The sequence below is a fragment of the Scomber scombrus genome, chromosome 24, assembly GCF_963691925.1.
Source record: "Scomber scombrus chromosome 24, fScoSco1.1, whole genome shotgun sequence".
Lineage (NCBI taxonomy): Eukaryota > Metazoa > Chordata > Actinopteri > Scombriformes > Scombridae > Scomber > Scomber scombrus.
In genome coordinates, this window is record NC_084993.1 from 9,493,554 (window position 1) to 9,511,053 (window position 17,500).

The 17,500-nt window shown below is 40.3% G+C and overlaps 2 protein-coding genes across 4 annotated transcripts in view; one reads left to right on the top strand and one right to left on the bottom strand.

Annotated features, from left to right (window-relative positions):
- The window catches only part of LOC133976262 (histone demethylase UTY-like), a 31,637-nt gene extending 19,301 nt beyond the window's left edge, over positions 1-12,336 (bottom strand). For both annotated transcript variants that reach the window (XM_062414423.1, XM_062414422.1), the window contains exons 1-7: positions 11,336-12,336; positions 11,130-11,193; positions 3,896-4,004; positions 3,441-3,490; positions 2,540-2,598; positions 1,112-1,232; positions 567-621 (exon numbers count right to left, since the gene is read on the bottom strand). In XM_062414423.1, the coding sequence (XP_062270407.1) occupies positions 567-621; positions 1,112-1,232; positions 2,540-2,598; positions 3,441-3,490; positions 3,896-4,004; positions 11,130-11,193; positions 11,336-11,523 (646 nt within the window). In that variant the 5' untranslated portion in view covers positions 11,524-12,336. The remainder of the gene's footprint in view (positions 1-566; positions 622-1,111; positions 1,233-2,539; positions 2,599-3,440; positions 3,491-3,895; positions 4,005-11,129; positions 11,194-11,335) is intronic.
- Positions 12,337-12,360: 24 nt separating this feature from the next.
- LOC133976263 (FUN14 domain-containing protein 1) lies at positions 12,361-16,855 on the top strand. 2 transcript variants are annotated; one of them, XM_062414424.1, is made up of 5 exons: positions 12,361-12,390; positions 12,836-13,004; positions 13,971-14,046; positions 14,807-14,941; positions 15,371-16,855. In XM_062414424.1, the coding sequence occupies exons 1-5, from the start codon at positions 12,366-12,368 to the stop codon at positions 15,446-15,448; spliced, it is 483 nt and encodes a 160-aa protein (XP_062270408.1). In that variant the 5' UTR covers positions 12,361-12,365; the 3' UTR covers positions 15,449-16,855. The 2 variants fall into 2 exon arrangements, with proteins under 2 accessions (XP_062270408.1, XP_062270409.1); XM_062414425.1 differs by having other exon boundaries at positions 14,807-14,935.
- Positions 16,856-17,500: the final 645 nt, after the last annotated feature.

Below are 17,500 nucleotides of genomic sequence, written 5' to 3' on the forward strand. Positions count from 1 at the left end.
CACAGAGAGAGTGAGAGAGAGATAGAGGGAGAGAGAGGGGAGAGAGAGAGGGGAAGAAAGACGGGGGCTGCCCTTGCTATATATATGTGTGTGTGAGTGAGAACAGGAATGAGGGGGACACAATGAGGCAAAGGCAAACAGTGAGAGGCTGGGCAAAAAAATGGATATTACTGTCTCCAAGGTAACAGGTACCGGGGCGGGAGAGATGAGATGGCAGCGGCATATCAAATACTCTACCCAGACTGAACCTCAGCAACTGACCATAAACACTTCATACAGGAGACAGAGGACACAATATTGTTTCAATTTCTCTGCTGCTGTTTATTTATTTATGTTTATGTGCAGATGAGTGCATTTCTAGAAGTGAACATCAGACTGCAATTTTTAGGAACCTTATATTCATATATTACTGTAATACTCTTGTGTTTCTGTAATCTATTATTATCACATTATAAACATCCTGAAAGCATCTAATAAATATTTTTAGTTAATTCGAGTCATTTTTTAAACAAGACAAAGAGAAAAACAAAACACTTAATGAATGAAGAAATAAGGGTGTAGCTTACTTTCAGCTTTGGACAAAGTGCAGGGGTTGGAGTCAATCAAAGCCAGCTGAAAATGCTGCGAGAGAAAATCAGTACAAAATCAGTAAAGACACAAAAGGAATGACCAATATACCTCTACAGTGTTTCAGCTACCATCATTTTCTCATGACTGCCTGAATTTTTAGCAGCAGAGCGATCCCCTGTGCATAATTCTGCCTTATTTATTGCCAGCTGCCAGGAGCCATTGAGTCACTTGATGGCATTGTCACAGTGGGAGCCTCGTTTTCTGTTCAACTGTGCTCATTCACGGCGGTGAGCTTATCTTGATGCATAAAGCTTGCTGATACTAACGCAGCATTTCCTGCTTGTGCTTCATAATAAATGTGTTTCAATGTGAAGCCACCTCTGGAAATATTAACAATACCAGCCAAATTATATATTGCTCTCATTTGTAAAATAAGATTTGAACAGAGGTTACTATTTCTTTACATTTCAGCCAGTCAGAGAAAATGATATCAAACACCACATTTACTGAGTGGAAAATGTAATGCGTGTGTGTAACTTACCTTTAGGCTTGACTCATAGTCTGTGTTGACCTTGAACATAAGACCCAAGCGCAAGTGGATCTCCTTGGCCCGGGAGAACCCTGGGTCAATGTACAGCACCTCCTGGAATGCTTTGATCGCCCTGCAGGAGGAACGGATAAAAATAATCAAGAGGGAGGGAGAGAGAGAGGATGGTATCAACAAGAGAGAGGGAATGAAAATATACAAAAAAGACTGAATAGTTGGACTAGGTTGAGATCAGATTTGTTTAATAAATCAGTGCCAGCCCTTAATGAACTCCAACTATAAAGGCAACCATGTTTTATTCTTTGTTCTGGACCAAATGAACCAAACAAACAGATGTGAATGCAACCTAAGCTGCAGCACTGTTGGTCACTCAGTGCTCATTCAAGTCACATTGTGCGTGCCACCTTGAACTGAATACTAAAGATGTTCCTGCCACAGAGACTGACAAAGTATCCCTTTTGTTATTAACTTATTTTGCTGAGCTTGCCGAGTAGTCAGATAGCAGCTGAATCAACTGATGCTGCAGCAGATAGCTCGCCCGAGCAAACTTTATTTGCTTTTTCTTGACAGAGACCGAAATGTTTTAGTGCTTCACATGCTACGAGAAACTTAACTGGCAAGCAATAAATTAAACAATGTTCTTGGTGTTCTCATAATACTGGATGTGCGTGCACCTCTTGAAATCAATTTCTGACTGTGTTTTGTGGCCGCTGAGAACAACAGATGTATTTGTCAATGCTTGCATTTGACGCTTTATCTGTCCAGAGGTTTAAAGTGAGCTAATTTTTATTGGCAACTCAGCCAGAACTGACTCTTCCCTGGTTGTGGTGTTACCATGGAAACTACACAGGACAGCAGCAAAAGCAGTTTCTCAGCTGGCACCAACACACACAGACATATATACAAATTACAATTGAGCCGTGTAAAACTGGTCTCGCATTCAAAGATGCTCATCTATGAATAGGCGTTCTCTCTTGAATGGACCTGTCTTTCTACTATGCTTTATTTGCTGAGCGTAAAGTATGTTCAGCTGCATTAGCACCAGGATTGCTTTAACATCTGCAACAGACCAAGTGATTTATTTCAGCATTTCTGTCTCAAAATCAACAACTGGTTGACTCTCCTCCAACTCCGGATGGAAATGTGTCTTATATTGTTTGTTTTGATTGCAGAAACATTTAGTCTCTGGATGCTGTGTGGCTTTTATTGAGCTCCTTTTCCTCCTCTACTTCATAAAATCAAAATATGTCCCCAAAACTGTATGTTGCTGTTGTTTGCAGAATGCTACAAGCACAGTTGGATATTTACATTATTTACAATTGAAAACAAAAAGCCTAACCATTTATATTGAACACCTGAACTACTTGTATGTACCTGTTCATACTGTGAATAGAACTGATGGATAAAACAGTTGGTACTCACCACTGAAAGGCATTATAGTGGAAGTAGACCATTCCCAGGCCATACAGAAAGGCAGCATTCTGGGTGGGATGAAGAGAGATGTAAAGTCATCATGACAAACTATTAAAATAAAAACACACTTTCAAGTCTACCTGCTTTGCTCTACAAGTGCGCCTAAAGGAAGATTAGCATGTGTAACAACCCAGCAAACCTTTGATGCAGACAGCTGCTACATCTTTTAATCGTTGAGGCACAACAAAGAGTGTTGACAGGAAATCAAACTGATGTAAAAAGACCAACAAATGAAGCAGAGATTTCACAGTCTTAACATGATTAAAGACAGACAAACCTGTTGTAAAGCCCATCACAAGTTTCCAGCTTTGGAAATACTAGTTAAAATAACAGCAGCATAAACCATATATCTGCTAATGTGCAATAAATACATCATGTTTTATTAATATTTAACTATATGTTCTACATTTGGGGAAGTTGACAAAAAAATTCATGTAGAAAAATATAGTTTTATACACTGGTTGGTGAGTTAATCTTCATTATGGCATGTCTCTGAAACTGTATGTGTACTTGTAAACAGGGGCCACACATGTTTACATAACCTTGCAGCTACTTGGTACAGCTGGGTGATGTGAAAAAACAAATTCTAGTATTCACTCTCACCGCAAAGTGAATACCTAACAGGAGAGAAGCTCAAAATGACTCTGACATGAAACCTGAAACCACACCTTACACCAGTATCTTACCCTTCTAGACGCTTTGTGTGTGTGTGTGAGAGTAAATGACAGTGTGAGTGTGTGGGAAAGAAAACCAACATTGTGTATTGTGTGTGTAATTGACAGGATGTAAGAATATCAATGACTGAAAGAGAAAACAGACGTGTGGGTGTGTTTGTGTGTGTATTTCTTACCTTCCAGTAGTCTGACTGTAAACTGTAGTACCTCTGGTATGCCGATAATGCTGTAATTAAAAGGAGAGGGAAGAAGAGAATGAATTTGTGTCACCACAACTCTGGGAAAAGAGGAAAAGATTGTGAGGCAGTCAGCAGTTGTGTTGAACTGGAATGGGGCCAACAGTCTGTCTGTAGAGGCTCAAACTGTGTATGCATCGAGGACTAGATACACAGCTGTCTTCAAGTGGCAATAAAACTTAAACTTAACAAATATCAAAGTCTTTAGTTGAGTATGAATGGTTCATTTTAGATTCAAATTTAAAATATATTGAAGATTCCCAAAAAATGTGTAAAATGTAATTGGCGACTATTGTGATAGTGATAATTGAATTATTATCACAGAACAACTGACTGTGCACAAAGGATGATTATGCAAACCTCTGACGTGCAGGTCAGGAGGACAGATCACTCACCTTTTGGGTAATCCTCCAACAGGAGGTTGAAGTGGCCTAACTGGCAGAATAACTCAGGCTCCACTTTGCCCTCGGCCTTAAGGATGAGCGAATCATAGCAGCGAACAGCCTGAGGAGGACACAAAAACAAACAGGCTCAGCGCACTGTGTGTGTGTGTGTCAGAACATTCATGTCTGTTATGCAAAGTGAAGAAACATAAGAGAGCGTGTGTGTGTGCGCGGGTGTTGGGGCGTTTAAGAGACAAACGGAGAACCAGAAAGCGAGACAAAAAAATAGAGTAATGTCACACTGAACTTTTGAAAGTCTCAGCATGGCTGACGTCAGCTACCTAATTCTGGCCGAGCCGACTCAAATTCTTTTCAGCAGATAAATATCAGGCCCAGACTAACTTACTGGAATGAAGTTAAGTGTAGATAAGGACTTGTTCTCAAGGGCTTTTTTCTTTAACTCTTATTACAGATCTTCATGCCTTGATAAAAAGAGATAGAACAGTATCTGCTGCCTGCGGGCTGGAAGCACCCTACAAGATCGATGAGTTTAAGGGCCATGCTGGTGTTTCTAAACTTGATGTTTTTCCAGTTTACTAACAAGCAACGTGCATGAAATCAGTGTGCAACGCTTGTGGGGAGGTTGCACACTGGTTTGTAACCGGTGTGCAACCTCCCCACAAACATTTAACCACTGACAATGCTAGTGCATGCACTGAGCATCAACACAGGCAGGTCACATCAGTTATCACCACTGACACACTAAAGTTTTTATTCTTACACTACAATTATTATGCTTTTAACAAAACTGACAAACATTTATGTTACATATGTCAGAAGTCAATTTATGTTTCTGCACCATGGCAAACAAACCAAAGAGTAAGATCACATTGAAGATAACTCAGCTGGTCCCTAAAGCTGAGTGCTGTTTCTGCCATTCATACTTTCTCATTATTTATCACCTTTAACCTTCAAACCACACAGAACAGATCTCTAGTTTTTTCCTGTATGAGTAGTGCTGTCATTGCCTAGATTCAGGCTACACAATTATCAAAATACTGAAAATATTTTGCTGAGACATCATACAGCAGGCGTAGGAACAAATACCAAGACAGACAAAGACACACACACGCACACAAAGGCTGACTGAGCTAAGCACCGAGTGATGGAGTGGCTGAGGATGCATGTTACTGAAGCATGTTTACACAGAGGATATGTGGCTTTGTAATGTAGCTGTGTTTTTTTTTTTTTTTTTAAAGGCACAGACACCTTTATTTGACAGTTAAAGCCTGATTTATGCTTCTGCGTTTATGCTTACGTAGCTACCCTGTCGTTCCGAAAAGTCAAGTTCCGCTCAAAACAACCATTCCCTATTTGACACAAATCCATCTGTCAGAGAGCAGTCCTCTTTATTATCACTGAGGATTTAGGGTTATAACTTAACAGGTTTACAATGTCAGTTTAAATAAATGCATGTACACATTCTCAGCTATAGCTTATACACACAGTTAATTCCACTTCATACACTACATAAGTATGAACTGTCCCTAAATCTGGATTTATACTTGACGCAGATACGTACTACACCATGTAGGTTTGATTTGTAGGCGAGAATCAGATTTCACCCTGCGATATCACCGCGGCAACACCAAAAGTTGTGGTGAGCAGGGCATGTGTTAGTGAAAAGCTGCACGTACACTTTTTGTAGTTCATCACCCTGAAAGCCACATCCCTGATGTGTGGTTTCAGTATATCTTTGAAAAAGAAAAACCCTGTGCTAAATTCATACCCCTAAATATGATACCAAATAATTTATCAGATATGTTCTATAACACCACACAACTTATTTCACTCTGAATGATTGGTATAAAGGGCTCTGCTGACACAGCACTTTAGTGAGGACTGTCTGTGCCATTTGTCTTACTTACATCTGACTGCAAGTACTCACTTTCATCACATTTTTCTACCTGTGCAAATTTCCTCTTTACATTTTGCTAAACATTTAGAAATAAATTCCTTAGTCATTTGATAATGTTAAGAGAGGATGAACACAATATGATATTGGGATTGGAAGATATTGACATTGGAAGCAATAAGATACTGACCATGACGCCTTCATCACATTGCCATAATTTCCACACCATGTTAGCATGATTTCATCAAGCATGCATTTGCACACTGTGAGAAAAAACTCAGCTATGTTGCTTTATCAGTTTTTCTCTTGGCTAACTCCCTACTACAAACAATTTCTACACTATCTTGAAAGGAATGCCTAGCCAACACTGTGCTGAGGTGTCATGGTGCATCCAAAGATCTAGATTTACTTTAAAAATGTGTTCTTCCTTTTAGACACACACTAAAATAAATGATAAACTCATCAGCATTTGCACTTCCTGATAAAGCATAGAAGTAGGGCAAACAGGTAAGAGGCTAGCTGATACAACTTTTACAACAAGATGATATGAACATGTCATCAATCAGAGATTCTGTTATCCTGTTTATGCTGCAATATCTACATCATCCATTTAATACGTCTGCATGTATAAGCCCAATGTAGATAATATTACCAATCATGTTCGTTGCACTTTGATAACAATATATATAATGAAGTTTTTTGCATCACTGTGAAGATGGACCATTTATTTGCCATGTGATTAATTCACTGGATCAAAGCCAAAAACAGACATCTGGTGATTTTTTATCCTTGATAGAAGATCTTAACCACATTGGCCACTCAGGCTCCACTATCCCAGTAAATGAGCTCCATTTGTACTACATTACAGCTCCTTTTCTTTAAGATGCCGAACTACTGATCTGCAAACACCTGCAAAACAATATGAAAACGCTCAACATAGGAAGCACTGTTAAAGTCGGTGAGTAAAGTTAAATTATAGACTGTGTCCTTAGACATATTCTTTACCATCAGATCAACTACTTGGCAGACACTAAACATTTTACATAATCTACAACAAATACGATGAGGTCTGAAATAGATCTTCATATAATGAGGCAGTAATAATTCCCATAGAGCCTGCACAGGTCACTTAAAGTGAAACTAATGTTTACAGCTTCATGCTATAATCATCTAAGTGAACAGACAACACTGACTTTCTGAGAATTGCCTTGCTAATTCAACTTCGAAGCATCACATTAAACTCATCTTGTGTCTCTAGCAGATAGCTTCTCTTTCCTGCATGCATGCTAATGAGTCACACTGTATGTTAAGTGGCTCTATGCTCCTAGTACTATTTAAGTTATACTTTATTTTGTCCTCTAAACATTACCCATCTCAACTTTTCAGCAGCAGCGGTCAGCTATAGCGGAGTCGTCCAGCCAGTGCCTGAGTGAAGGGCACTGGCACTTAGGTATTCAGTAGTCTGAATACCTAACATGCATGTCTTTTGATTTGACCTCCTTGACCCAGATGACACCCATGCTTACACAGGGACGACACGCAACTGAGGGGCTGAAGACGCCAGTTAGTCAATCACTAATATGAGACTCAAACCTAGGACTGTTCTCGCTGTGTCACATAAAAAAGGGTGATATGGGAGTAAATAAAAGGTTGCTGTTTGGACTTGTGTATGAATCAGTTAAGCGTTTCCTCCAGGTGATTCACAAGATACACTTGCACAAGATTTCTGTGGAGCCGATAAGAATAAAATTTGGCACCAAAGGTTCCAAAATCTTTTGACACAGATAATAGACTGCACAGCTGAGTGAAACATACAATGACATTTCTGTTGTCTGAGACTTTGAGGGGGATGAGATTGGACGAGTGATCGAGTCCACTGGGGTATTTTCGTTTTTACAGAGGTACTGGCAGAATGGTGTCAAAATACTCACGAATGCAGAGACTGCAGAAGAGACACTTTGAAAAAAACACAAAACAAAACACCATGCTGCACACCCAGTTGAAAGTTTATCTTCCGCCTCATTATTGTCGTGTTTCGTCATTGCCACCTAGTTACGGGTGATACAGTGACCTAGTTCTGTCAGAAGTGCTGAAACCACGTTTATCTGCATGCAGAGCAACAGTGCAGCACCACAGCTGACAGGTTAGCCACTCAAAACTAATAAGCTATGAGCAGAAACTGGAAATATATAAACTGCATCAAACCTCGAACACTGTAGATGAGTGCGGCACAATGAGAGTTGATGCTTTTGACTGTTTTTAATTATTCGCCTTTCGTGAACTGAATCTCTCACACTGGAGTCAAACGTAGTTCAGTTTAATTGCTCATGAGGCCACATTTTTGTTCGTTTCCTTTTTCCCCCCACATGAGCCATTCTCCAGTGACAGTATGAGAAAACTAGTAAGATTCAATGTGCCACCAATGTAACGTATCTAATGCAAGTATGGAATATGTATACAAGCAGGAAGCATTTAATGAAGCCAAGAAAAAACAACAACTTCCATTACGTATTAAACTGTGCTCTGTATTATTAGATGGTCTGGTATCAGCATGCTGTTTTCTATTATGGATACAATTATTGACTGTATATAAATATGGACAACGTGTCTCCACTTTGCAGAAAGTAAGCCAAAATATCTCCTTTCCAGGAGCCCCCATCTTGCTTGTGTGACGTCATTTGGAGCAAGAGTCTGTGCAGTAATGTCAGGCGGTGGGATGATGGCCCGCAGGACACTCCACCAGCCATCAGAAGCGGTTTGACAGTGGCTGTCACACCTGTCAATCATGTCACACCCCTTTTTAAATCGTCAAACGACCAGTTTAAAACAAACCTTTAAGATAAATGAGCACTTGGACAAACAGTGGCATGATAAGAACTACCTACAATTAATTGAATTTAATGAACATTTTGACATGAACTTTGATATTTTAGTTTGGCTCGTGTCTCATCTGCTAACATGGAGGGGGCGGGATGTATGACCTATACTGAAGCCAAACACCAAGGAGCGATCAAGATGTGTTGGCTTCACTTTTGGGGAGCTGTCATTATGACATCTGTCTTTATGTACATTACAGTCAATGTATCCAACATATTCCTCTCTCAGTACCCAGACTCTTGGTATTAACTGATTCAATACTAGCCCTCTCTTTTCTTGAACACAGTGGGGACTCATTACAACTTTTCATCAACGTGGAAGTTACTCTGAAGCTGTAACAAGAGTTAACGTCTCATCCGGTTGCATTAATCACTGATCTCAAACCAATATTCAGTGTAGATTGGTCACATTTTTGCTGATGCTTGATGTAATAATGAGGGTCTTGACATCCTCGATTGACATATCTGTATCATGTCATGTCCAGTGCACACATGCAGGTTAGACAAAGCAGGGAAAGAACCAGCTGGGCACACTTTTTTCCTGGTTAAACAAACCAATCTGGCTTTTATTAGCGGTTAGTGAATCAGGTATGAAAATCAAAAGCCACGTTAGCCGACATATCGCAAGGGCGTCACCGTGTTACCGCGAAACAAATCCAGACGAGTGGGACTGTAACAGGAAAGCCTGTAAACAGACGCCAGGTATGGAGCAAGATGAGGCTTTTGACAACAGTTTTTTCTTAAACTTCCTCCATGTTGTCGTCACTCACACAATTGCAATCGCCATCACAACCTCATAGGGGGAAAACACAAGCAACTCAAGCTGACCAATCATAGCTCTTGTTGTCCCCATGTTTTTTCTGTGTCCACTATAACCCTGACATTATTAAATCCCTTTTAAGTGTGAACAAGTTCTGCATTACATCCAAGAGTTTTTAACGTACATGCCTTAAAATACACACCACTAAGACCAAACCAAGTCCACATCGAAACTGATCAAGCAGTCAGATTTTTTGACAGATTCACTGTTTCAACAAAACAGGGAGGAAACTTTTCATGCCACTGTCCCCAAACAAAGTGTACAATGATGTTCAGCAAATCATGGGTTAAACCACTGCATCACCATTCACATTAAAATCCTACAAGGGCCAAATGTAAGGAAGATGTTGATAGGCTTTGCTTGATTTGAAATATCAGGAAGAGCACAGTTGGATTTGAAGCAAAACGCACTTATTGCACAGCACGTTTTCCATATTCTCTTAACAACGATGGTGTTTCCGTGCGGTCTGCAGCTAGATGAGGAGTTACACTTCCTAGGTATCCCACACCACCTAGCGAGCAGATTCGTGGATGGCCCCCTCAAACCATGGGCTGTCAAAAAAGCACCATCTTCACCACATCATGCACAGTTTTAGACGCATAAAGAAAAGAGGGCTTTGCTCTTTGTGTTAGGCACAGGTAGACTACTCGTGTTTAACATGTAGCTTACTGGTCCGAGAGCACATGCAGAGACAAACAGGGGTAATGAAAACTGTAAACAAAGGACCCTGACACCACTTAAGTCGGCGAGTGAAACACATCTATGCAAACAGTCAAGACCAGGGAGGTAACTAAAGATACACCTTGGCAACACAGAAACGATCCGGAGCAACACACTCATATCAAATCGGTTTTTATAGATATCGGTGTCACTCCGCCATGTCCCGCCATCTTGGACAGGCAGCCAGCCATTAACGTTACTTGTAACGCTTGTCAACTCGTTCACAGTGACTTCTAAACAAAAAACACGAGCACAACAGTCAGTGAAGAAATGCAATGTCAAAAACACCAGCGTACTAGCCCAATGCAAATGCTACTGATAGGAGCTAACCCAATACTAAAATAACGTGGGTCGGGCTACAACGTTAACGTTACTTCCAACATTGTTGTAGCCAGACAGGGGTACGTGTGTGTTTGTGCTTGAGTCTAATGTGCAATTAAACAATCTCAAAACGACATCAAACTTTCCTCATTAAAGTGCAACGTTTTGAGCAGGCAAAAACCGTGACGACGTTGTGTGTTGTTGGTGGTGCAAAAGCAAGGTATACAAGGATACGCTGTTGGGGGAATAGCTACTCAGCTAACAGGGAAGGGCGGCTGCCAAAACAAATTCACTTTAACCAATGCTAGTTACATCCAGGGGAGCCATAGGTAAGAGTTAGTTGGCTCTCCTGGCTAGCGACGCCGCGTAGCCGCAGGTGCAGGGTCGCTGTTCATCGGATGAGAGTAGCTAACTAGCTAAGGCTAGCTGGCTTGGCTAAAAAGAGGGGCTGCGGCTAGCTGGCCTTTTGCGAGTGGGCCACTTCAAAAATGCACTAATTCACTGCTGTACATGATAGTTGAGAGGCTGGAGTAAAGTCCCAGGGAGGAAGGTGTGTGCTTGGTTTGTTAAATACATCCAGTTTAGATTTGCTACCTTCATCAACAGGGCCTTCGTTCTGGCGCCATCTTCATGAAGCTTCTGAAATCCAAACAGTGAGCTGCAAGCAAGAAGACAACATAGGCGGCTCAGTATCACTTGCAAGAGCGGCTCAGGAGACATTTTTTCGACACGTAGGGAAAAGAAAACAATTTAATTTCAAAGTGTGCGTTCGTGTGAGTGCACGGGGTTGCTATTCCGACCTGTCAATCCCGACCAAACTGTCCCTCTCCTGGGCTGTCAGTGTCGGAAAGTCCTCCTCTGTTTCACTCGCTTTTCCCGCCGCCATTTTCTTTTCCTCATCACCACCACCAGCAGCAGCAGAAGCCGAGCCGAGACTCCGAGCAGCAGCGCAGGCAGCGACGGCGACAGACACACCGCACGATTGCATGGAAAATCGCGACGCGGGGACAAAGGGTTTGCTCCGCCAAATCAAAGAGAGGAAACCGAAGAAAACAAAACGATCAAAAACTTTTTTTCCCAGGCTGAAAAGATGCGATTCGATATAGTAAATCCTTTCAGAGGGGGTGGGGGGGGTACAGAAGCGCTCTCCGGGGTAGCTCCTCAAACGTCACATTTTTTCCACCACAAAAGTGATATTGTGCTGTTACTTGAATGCGACTGACTGAGTACAATATCCAAGATGTGAGTATATCACAATAAAACGCGAAGATAAAGTTGTTATAATTGTGTCACCCAAGCGAACCCACGCGCCGCTCTAGCCACGCCCTCTCCTCCTCCTTTAGCCAATAGGATCGCCCACATCCCCCCACGTGACCTCACTGCTATATCATTCTTTTTTATCTTATATATTCACATTTTCCCTGCAAAACCTCTCATGTTTTACACCGCGGTTTTGACCGGAAGCAAAAAATGCATAATTATATATATAGTCAGAACATGCAAGAACTGTCAAATACAAGTTTCCATACGATGAAAAAATATGATTTTATATCCAAGTAATGAGTATTGACACTGGAGTGGTTAAAACATTACTGTAAGGCATCATTTGTTCAGGGGCTTTCACACAACGTAGCCTTTTATTTCACTCCCTGATGAACATATTCCCCTCATACAGGGAAAAAAAAGTTGCAATATTTTAATGATAAAGTTGCTAAATTGCTGAGCTTAATCAAGCGATATGAAAGCAGTTTGACTGACGTGGCACAGCATCATCATGTAGGCGTGTTTTCGTATTGTCAACATCCTGGTGACATAGCTAGTTTCTCCAAAATGGCGACGGTGGATGAGATTGAAGGTTAGTGGTAATATTTGTTAGGAAAAAACGGCGTTACCCCCCTCATTAAAACTGTAATGAAGAAGGTTTTCTACCAACGATAATCAATTCGCTATTAATGATGGTCTTGCATTCGTTGCTCGTTAAAGTCCGAAAAGGAAATCCTAATTTGAATGATGTTCTCTTGGTAGCCATTTGACGCTAGCCAGCTAACTAACGTGAGCTTTTCAAGTAATATACATGACTTAAACAAGCAGCTCTCAAATCCTATGGTACCTGAACGTGTCTTAACAGCTTGTTTAACAAATTTGAAGAGTGGCATTCATATGTTTTGGGTTGGAATAGTCAAAAATAGGGTCATTTGAAATATGTAAGTGATCGTGCATCATCATCAGTATTAGGGAGGAAGATATGGGGTGATGTATAATCCAATGTACTGATGTTCTGTTGACTTAATTCTTTATAGGTGGCCAGGAAGACCCAGAGAGTGAAGATGAGGTTTATGAGGTCGTGGACCTGACAGAATATGCCCGGAGGCATCAGTGGTGGAGCAGGGTGTTTGGGAACAACTCTGGCCCGATTGCTGAGAAGTATTCAGTCGCCACCCAGCTCATGATGGGAGGGGTGACAGGATGGTAAGCCTGGGGATCCATCTGCTTCTGGGTTGCATAAATCAAAGGTTGAAACACTGTCCACTTTGCTCTTTTGACAAACTCCCCTGAGTGACTATTAGTAGTGGATCAATATCGTTTATTGATACTTTTATTTATACTACTCTCCATAATTTATGTGTAAAACATAAAGACATGACCTATCAGGAAGGATTAATTGCTACAGTAGATATCTGGTCAACAAATGTCTGTGGTTGCTGATTGACTGACATCTGATTATTTAGAATCATAAATTACAATTGCTTAAAACAGATGATAACTGTGTCCTGAGTTAATAACTACATACTTATTTTGATAATGGTAACATGTTATCTTGACTTGACAAGCTTGAGACAGTCACATTTTTAGTTTGGCAAATCCCATCAGCATTGGAGGCGGGAGATTAAGCTGAGAATGCAGCTGCTTAAGCATTCAAACACACTGCACTGCTTCACAGTTATAGAATGTTGTACTCTTAAGTGTTTAATGAGGTTGTTGACATATATTGCATTTAACTGCATTCACATTCAATTAACTAAAGTGAGCCCACATTTCTGAACGGGTTTCCCCGTCAGCCGTGACTGGGGAGAGCACAATGTAAACATGCAGTTATGCAACGTCAAACATAATCACCTGACGCTGACAGCTTCATCATCATTAGGGGACGGCTAGGAATTTGAAAATGCCAGCTATGTTAGAATGAATTAATGTTACATGAATACCAATAGCAGGGCCATCTGTACAGGAGCTTATCAGTATTTCGGTGCTGAACAGTAAGGAACCGATACTAATTTCTTGCGAGGCTGCCAGTGCATAATCAAAAACATGACTGAGTGCATATGATGTGTAATTAAGTAGTTACGTAGCATTTGTCTGTACTGCTTGTTGCAAGTCCATTTGATATTGCTTGTTGTTTATTGAGCAATCCTCTCACCCTCTCAACACATGCAGGTGTGCTGGTTACCTCTTCCAGAGAGTGGGGAAGATAGCTGCTACCGCTGTTGGTGGAGGGTTCCTTCTTTTACAGGCAAGAGAACTATAAATCTATGTTCATGTGGCTGTTTTAATCAATTAAATACTACGCTTAGAATTTCTTTGAATAAATAAACAACTGAAGATGCCAGCTGCACACCATTTTTTGCACATAGCCTTGTATCTCATTTCTGTTATTTTACCAAGGTTTCACATGCTGAACAAAAACAGATTTCTGCACAGAAAAGTAAAAGATTTTTTATTATTATTATAACCTTTTTTTATACACTCAGAAATCTCAAGTCCACTTATTGTTAGCCTGAGATGAGAATAATGATGTTGTTTCGTTCTCTGTATGAGTTGTGTTCATCAAGGTCGGGGCATCATTAGAGACTGAATGTACCCTGACTACTTGCATCATGTATTTTGATCAGACCTCATCCTTCCATCCATTCTCATCAGCAGTTAGTACTCAAAGAAGACCATCGTCTAAAAAAAGTTAGATTTTAGAATCACCTATGAAAAAAAACTTTTTTTCCCTCATGTGGCCCTAATACTGTCGTACCTGACAGTGATGCAAAACAGCAATGGAAAAAAAACAGTTGATAAAACCAGAAAATGATGCAGTACCCCAGTAGAATGCAACAAAAGGTTACTTATTAGTATAGATATATTGCTTTTTCACAGGGCAGTTTTCATTGGATTATTGTGCTAAAAGTGGCAATCTGAGACTAAAGCAAATAAAGTACATTACAGGCAGGGTTATGTGTGCTTGAAGCAATCCCAAGTAATGCTAACCCCCTTTTCTCACGCAGGTCGCCAATCACAGCGGCTACGTGCAAGTGGACTGGAAGAAGGTGGAGAAGGATGTGAACAAAGCAAAGAAACACTTAAAGAAGAAAGCAAACAAAGCAGCCCCCGAAATAAACACATTCATTGAGGAGGTAAAGGTACCTGTAACAAAGCTTGCGCTTTTCTTCCATGCTTTTGCATATCTCTAATTGTGTATTTAGTTACACATGCTTCCTGGCATGTAATTAAATCTTACAGCATGCTATCTTTTGTGATGCCCTGGCTTATTGTCTCATCTGCAAACCAGCAATGCCCTCTAGTGTACTGTTGTCCATACTGCACCCAATGAGCTGTGACACAGCAACCTCAAGAGATGATAAATAAATACATTTTAAGAATAGAATGGATGTTTGTGGTGTACCTTTTCTCATTCTACAGTATGTAAATATTTTACAAGTAAGCCACTTTGTTAGGGTCAGCTGATTTTAACGATAACATTCAATCAGTCACTACCTGTTCATTAGCTTGATGTTGGTTTTAAGAATTTATTGACCCATTCTCCATCTTTGCTCTTCCCTCCTTTACAGGCCACAGACTTTATAAAGAGGAACATAGTCTTATCCAGTGGCTTCGTCGGTGGGTTCTTCCTTGGTTTGGCCTCTTAAAAGCTGCTGCACACGCCGCAGCCTCCATTTACTGTGAATCGAATCACTACATAAGTCACTTTTCCTTGCCATTGTTTACCTCCCAGCCCCAAGTTTGCATCAATCGACCTTCTAATGAACTGAACAAGGGGGGAGGGGGGTTTATGTTGAACATTAGAGCATGATCTGTTGTGACAGTTGTGTAAAATGTTGTTCTACTCCTCCCTGTTGTTTATTACACCTGTCGTAGCTAATTTTCTCCTGTAAGGAGGGGCGAACACACACTCTGAAGTGTGTGTGTATGTGTGTAGGGGATCAATAGAGAATTTGGGGTGCTTGGATTATACTGTGAAGAGTCTTCTCTGGGACCCATCACAGATCTTAACCAGACTGCTGAGTATGTCAAGCTGCCACACACTAGCACCAATTCCTTTTTTTGCTGTTTCAAAGTGAGATTGTCCATCCACTCATTTATTTGCCTGGTAGATACTGATCTGAAATTGCTATGATGTGCAGTCGCCAATGTAAATATATAGCCGGCCCCCTTTCAGAGCTGTAAATACACACACACACATACATGTGAATAAATATGAAAAAAAAACCATGGATGGCAGCAGAGTGTGAAGTTAACAGCGTCCCCCAGTCCTAGTGGTTAGAGGTATTTTTATGTAACTGTGAAGTTTATGAGGCTTACGTGCCGTTTGAGCATGTAAGCAAACACAATTCAGCTTTTGGAATTTGTCACACTGGCTGGGGGATGAACAAAAAAATTATTTTCCACTCTGAACAGTTCTTATTGATATACAACACATCATGAGCATAAATCACAACTAAATGTTCAATCTGGGAATGTTCTCTACTTTACACTGACCGCAGAGTATATTAAATACAGATGTGTACTTTTAATTCTCACAATTGTTAGCTCCACAATACCATTTAATGACAGGATGAGCATCTGCTGTAACACTAATTACCACCATTACAAAGCTAGACACCAAAAGAGAGACCAGACCTGTCATTAAAGAGTGTAATGGAACAGCGATTGTGACTCCTACGCCCTCGCTATTGTCATTGTGCATTTAGTAGTGTGAGTGTAGCAATAACACAACAGCGATGCTGCATCGTAGTGCGTCATCACATCATCTAGATATAAACTCTACACATAGATGTCCAATTATGTTCACAAGTTGCTTATGTTATTTCTCGCCTTATTCTACCAGTGCAATGTTTCAGATGGACGTTTTTTTTTTTTTTTTGAAGCGCATGTTACATCTCCAATTGTTGTTTTGTATGCTCATGTTTCCCTCATTGTTTCTATTTAATGTTATTTTGATAACCTCATGTGAGCTGTATGAATTTTTGTTGGGTTTCTCTTTATAAAGTTGCCTAATTTTGTTTTGAGTAAGAATAAAGTAAGATTTTAAAAAATGACAATGTGTAATGTCTGAGTTGTCAGGATAAATCTGTACTTGAAGATAATGTACACAATCCTTAAGCATATGGAGTTGAGGTGGGTGGTTGCACCATCTTAAGGGAATTTTATAACATGCAAATTTGACGCATACACATTCATACAGACACAAGTTACACTATAGAAGGGAATTATTTTGCCTCCGAAATTAGAAATACATACTCATACATACAAGAAATATGGCCCACAGCTGCTTGAAGGGGTCGTTTTTCATGTGTTTTTAGATTAGATTTCCCCACTATTGCATTTTATGATACACTAGCGAAACTTAATCACCACACTGGATGATGTTTTGCTTTTATTATAACTATAAATGAAAAATATATAAACAGCTACACATTAATATATACAGTATAGTTTACAAGAGGGGGAGTGGGGGGGGAAACCTGCATGTTTGGGCAACACAGCAGACTAATAGGAACATTAAAGGAATTAGAAATTGAGTCACATTAATGGCCTCAAGTTTTCACCAATTTAACTGATGTAAAATGATGTTTTCTGATGTTTCACAAGGACAAAAACACGACAAAGCAAAACAAATATGCAGACAAATTCCTCAACGCTGGAGAAATTAAGATAAAAGAAAATGAAAAAAAGTAGAC

What these genes read in the sequence shown, in the direction of transcription:
- LOC133976263 (XM_062414424.1), top strand. Translation starts at nt 12,366, where the DNA reads ATGGCGACGGTGGATGAGATTGAAG. An exon ending in GACGGTGGATGAGATTGAAG is followed by an intron (nt 12,391 to 12,835) that starts GTTAGTGGTAAT and finishes AATTCTTTATAG; the next exon opens with GTGGCCAGGAAGACCCAGAG. An exon ending in GAGGGTTCCTTCTTTTACAG is followed by an intron (nt 14,047 to 14,806) that starts GCAAGAGAACTA and finishes TTTCTCACGCAG; the next exon opens with GTCGCCAATCACAGCGGCTA.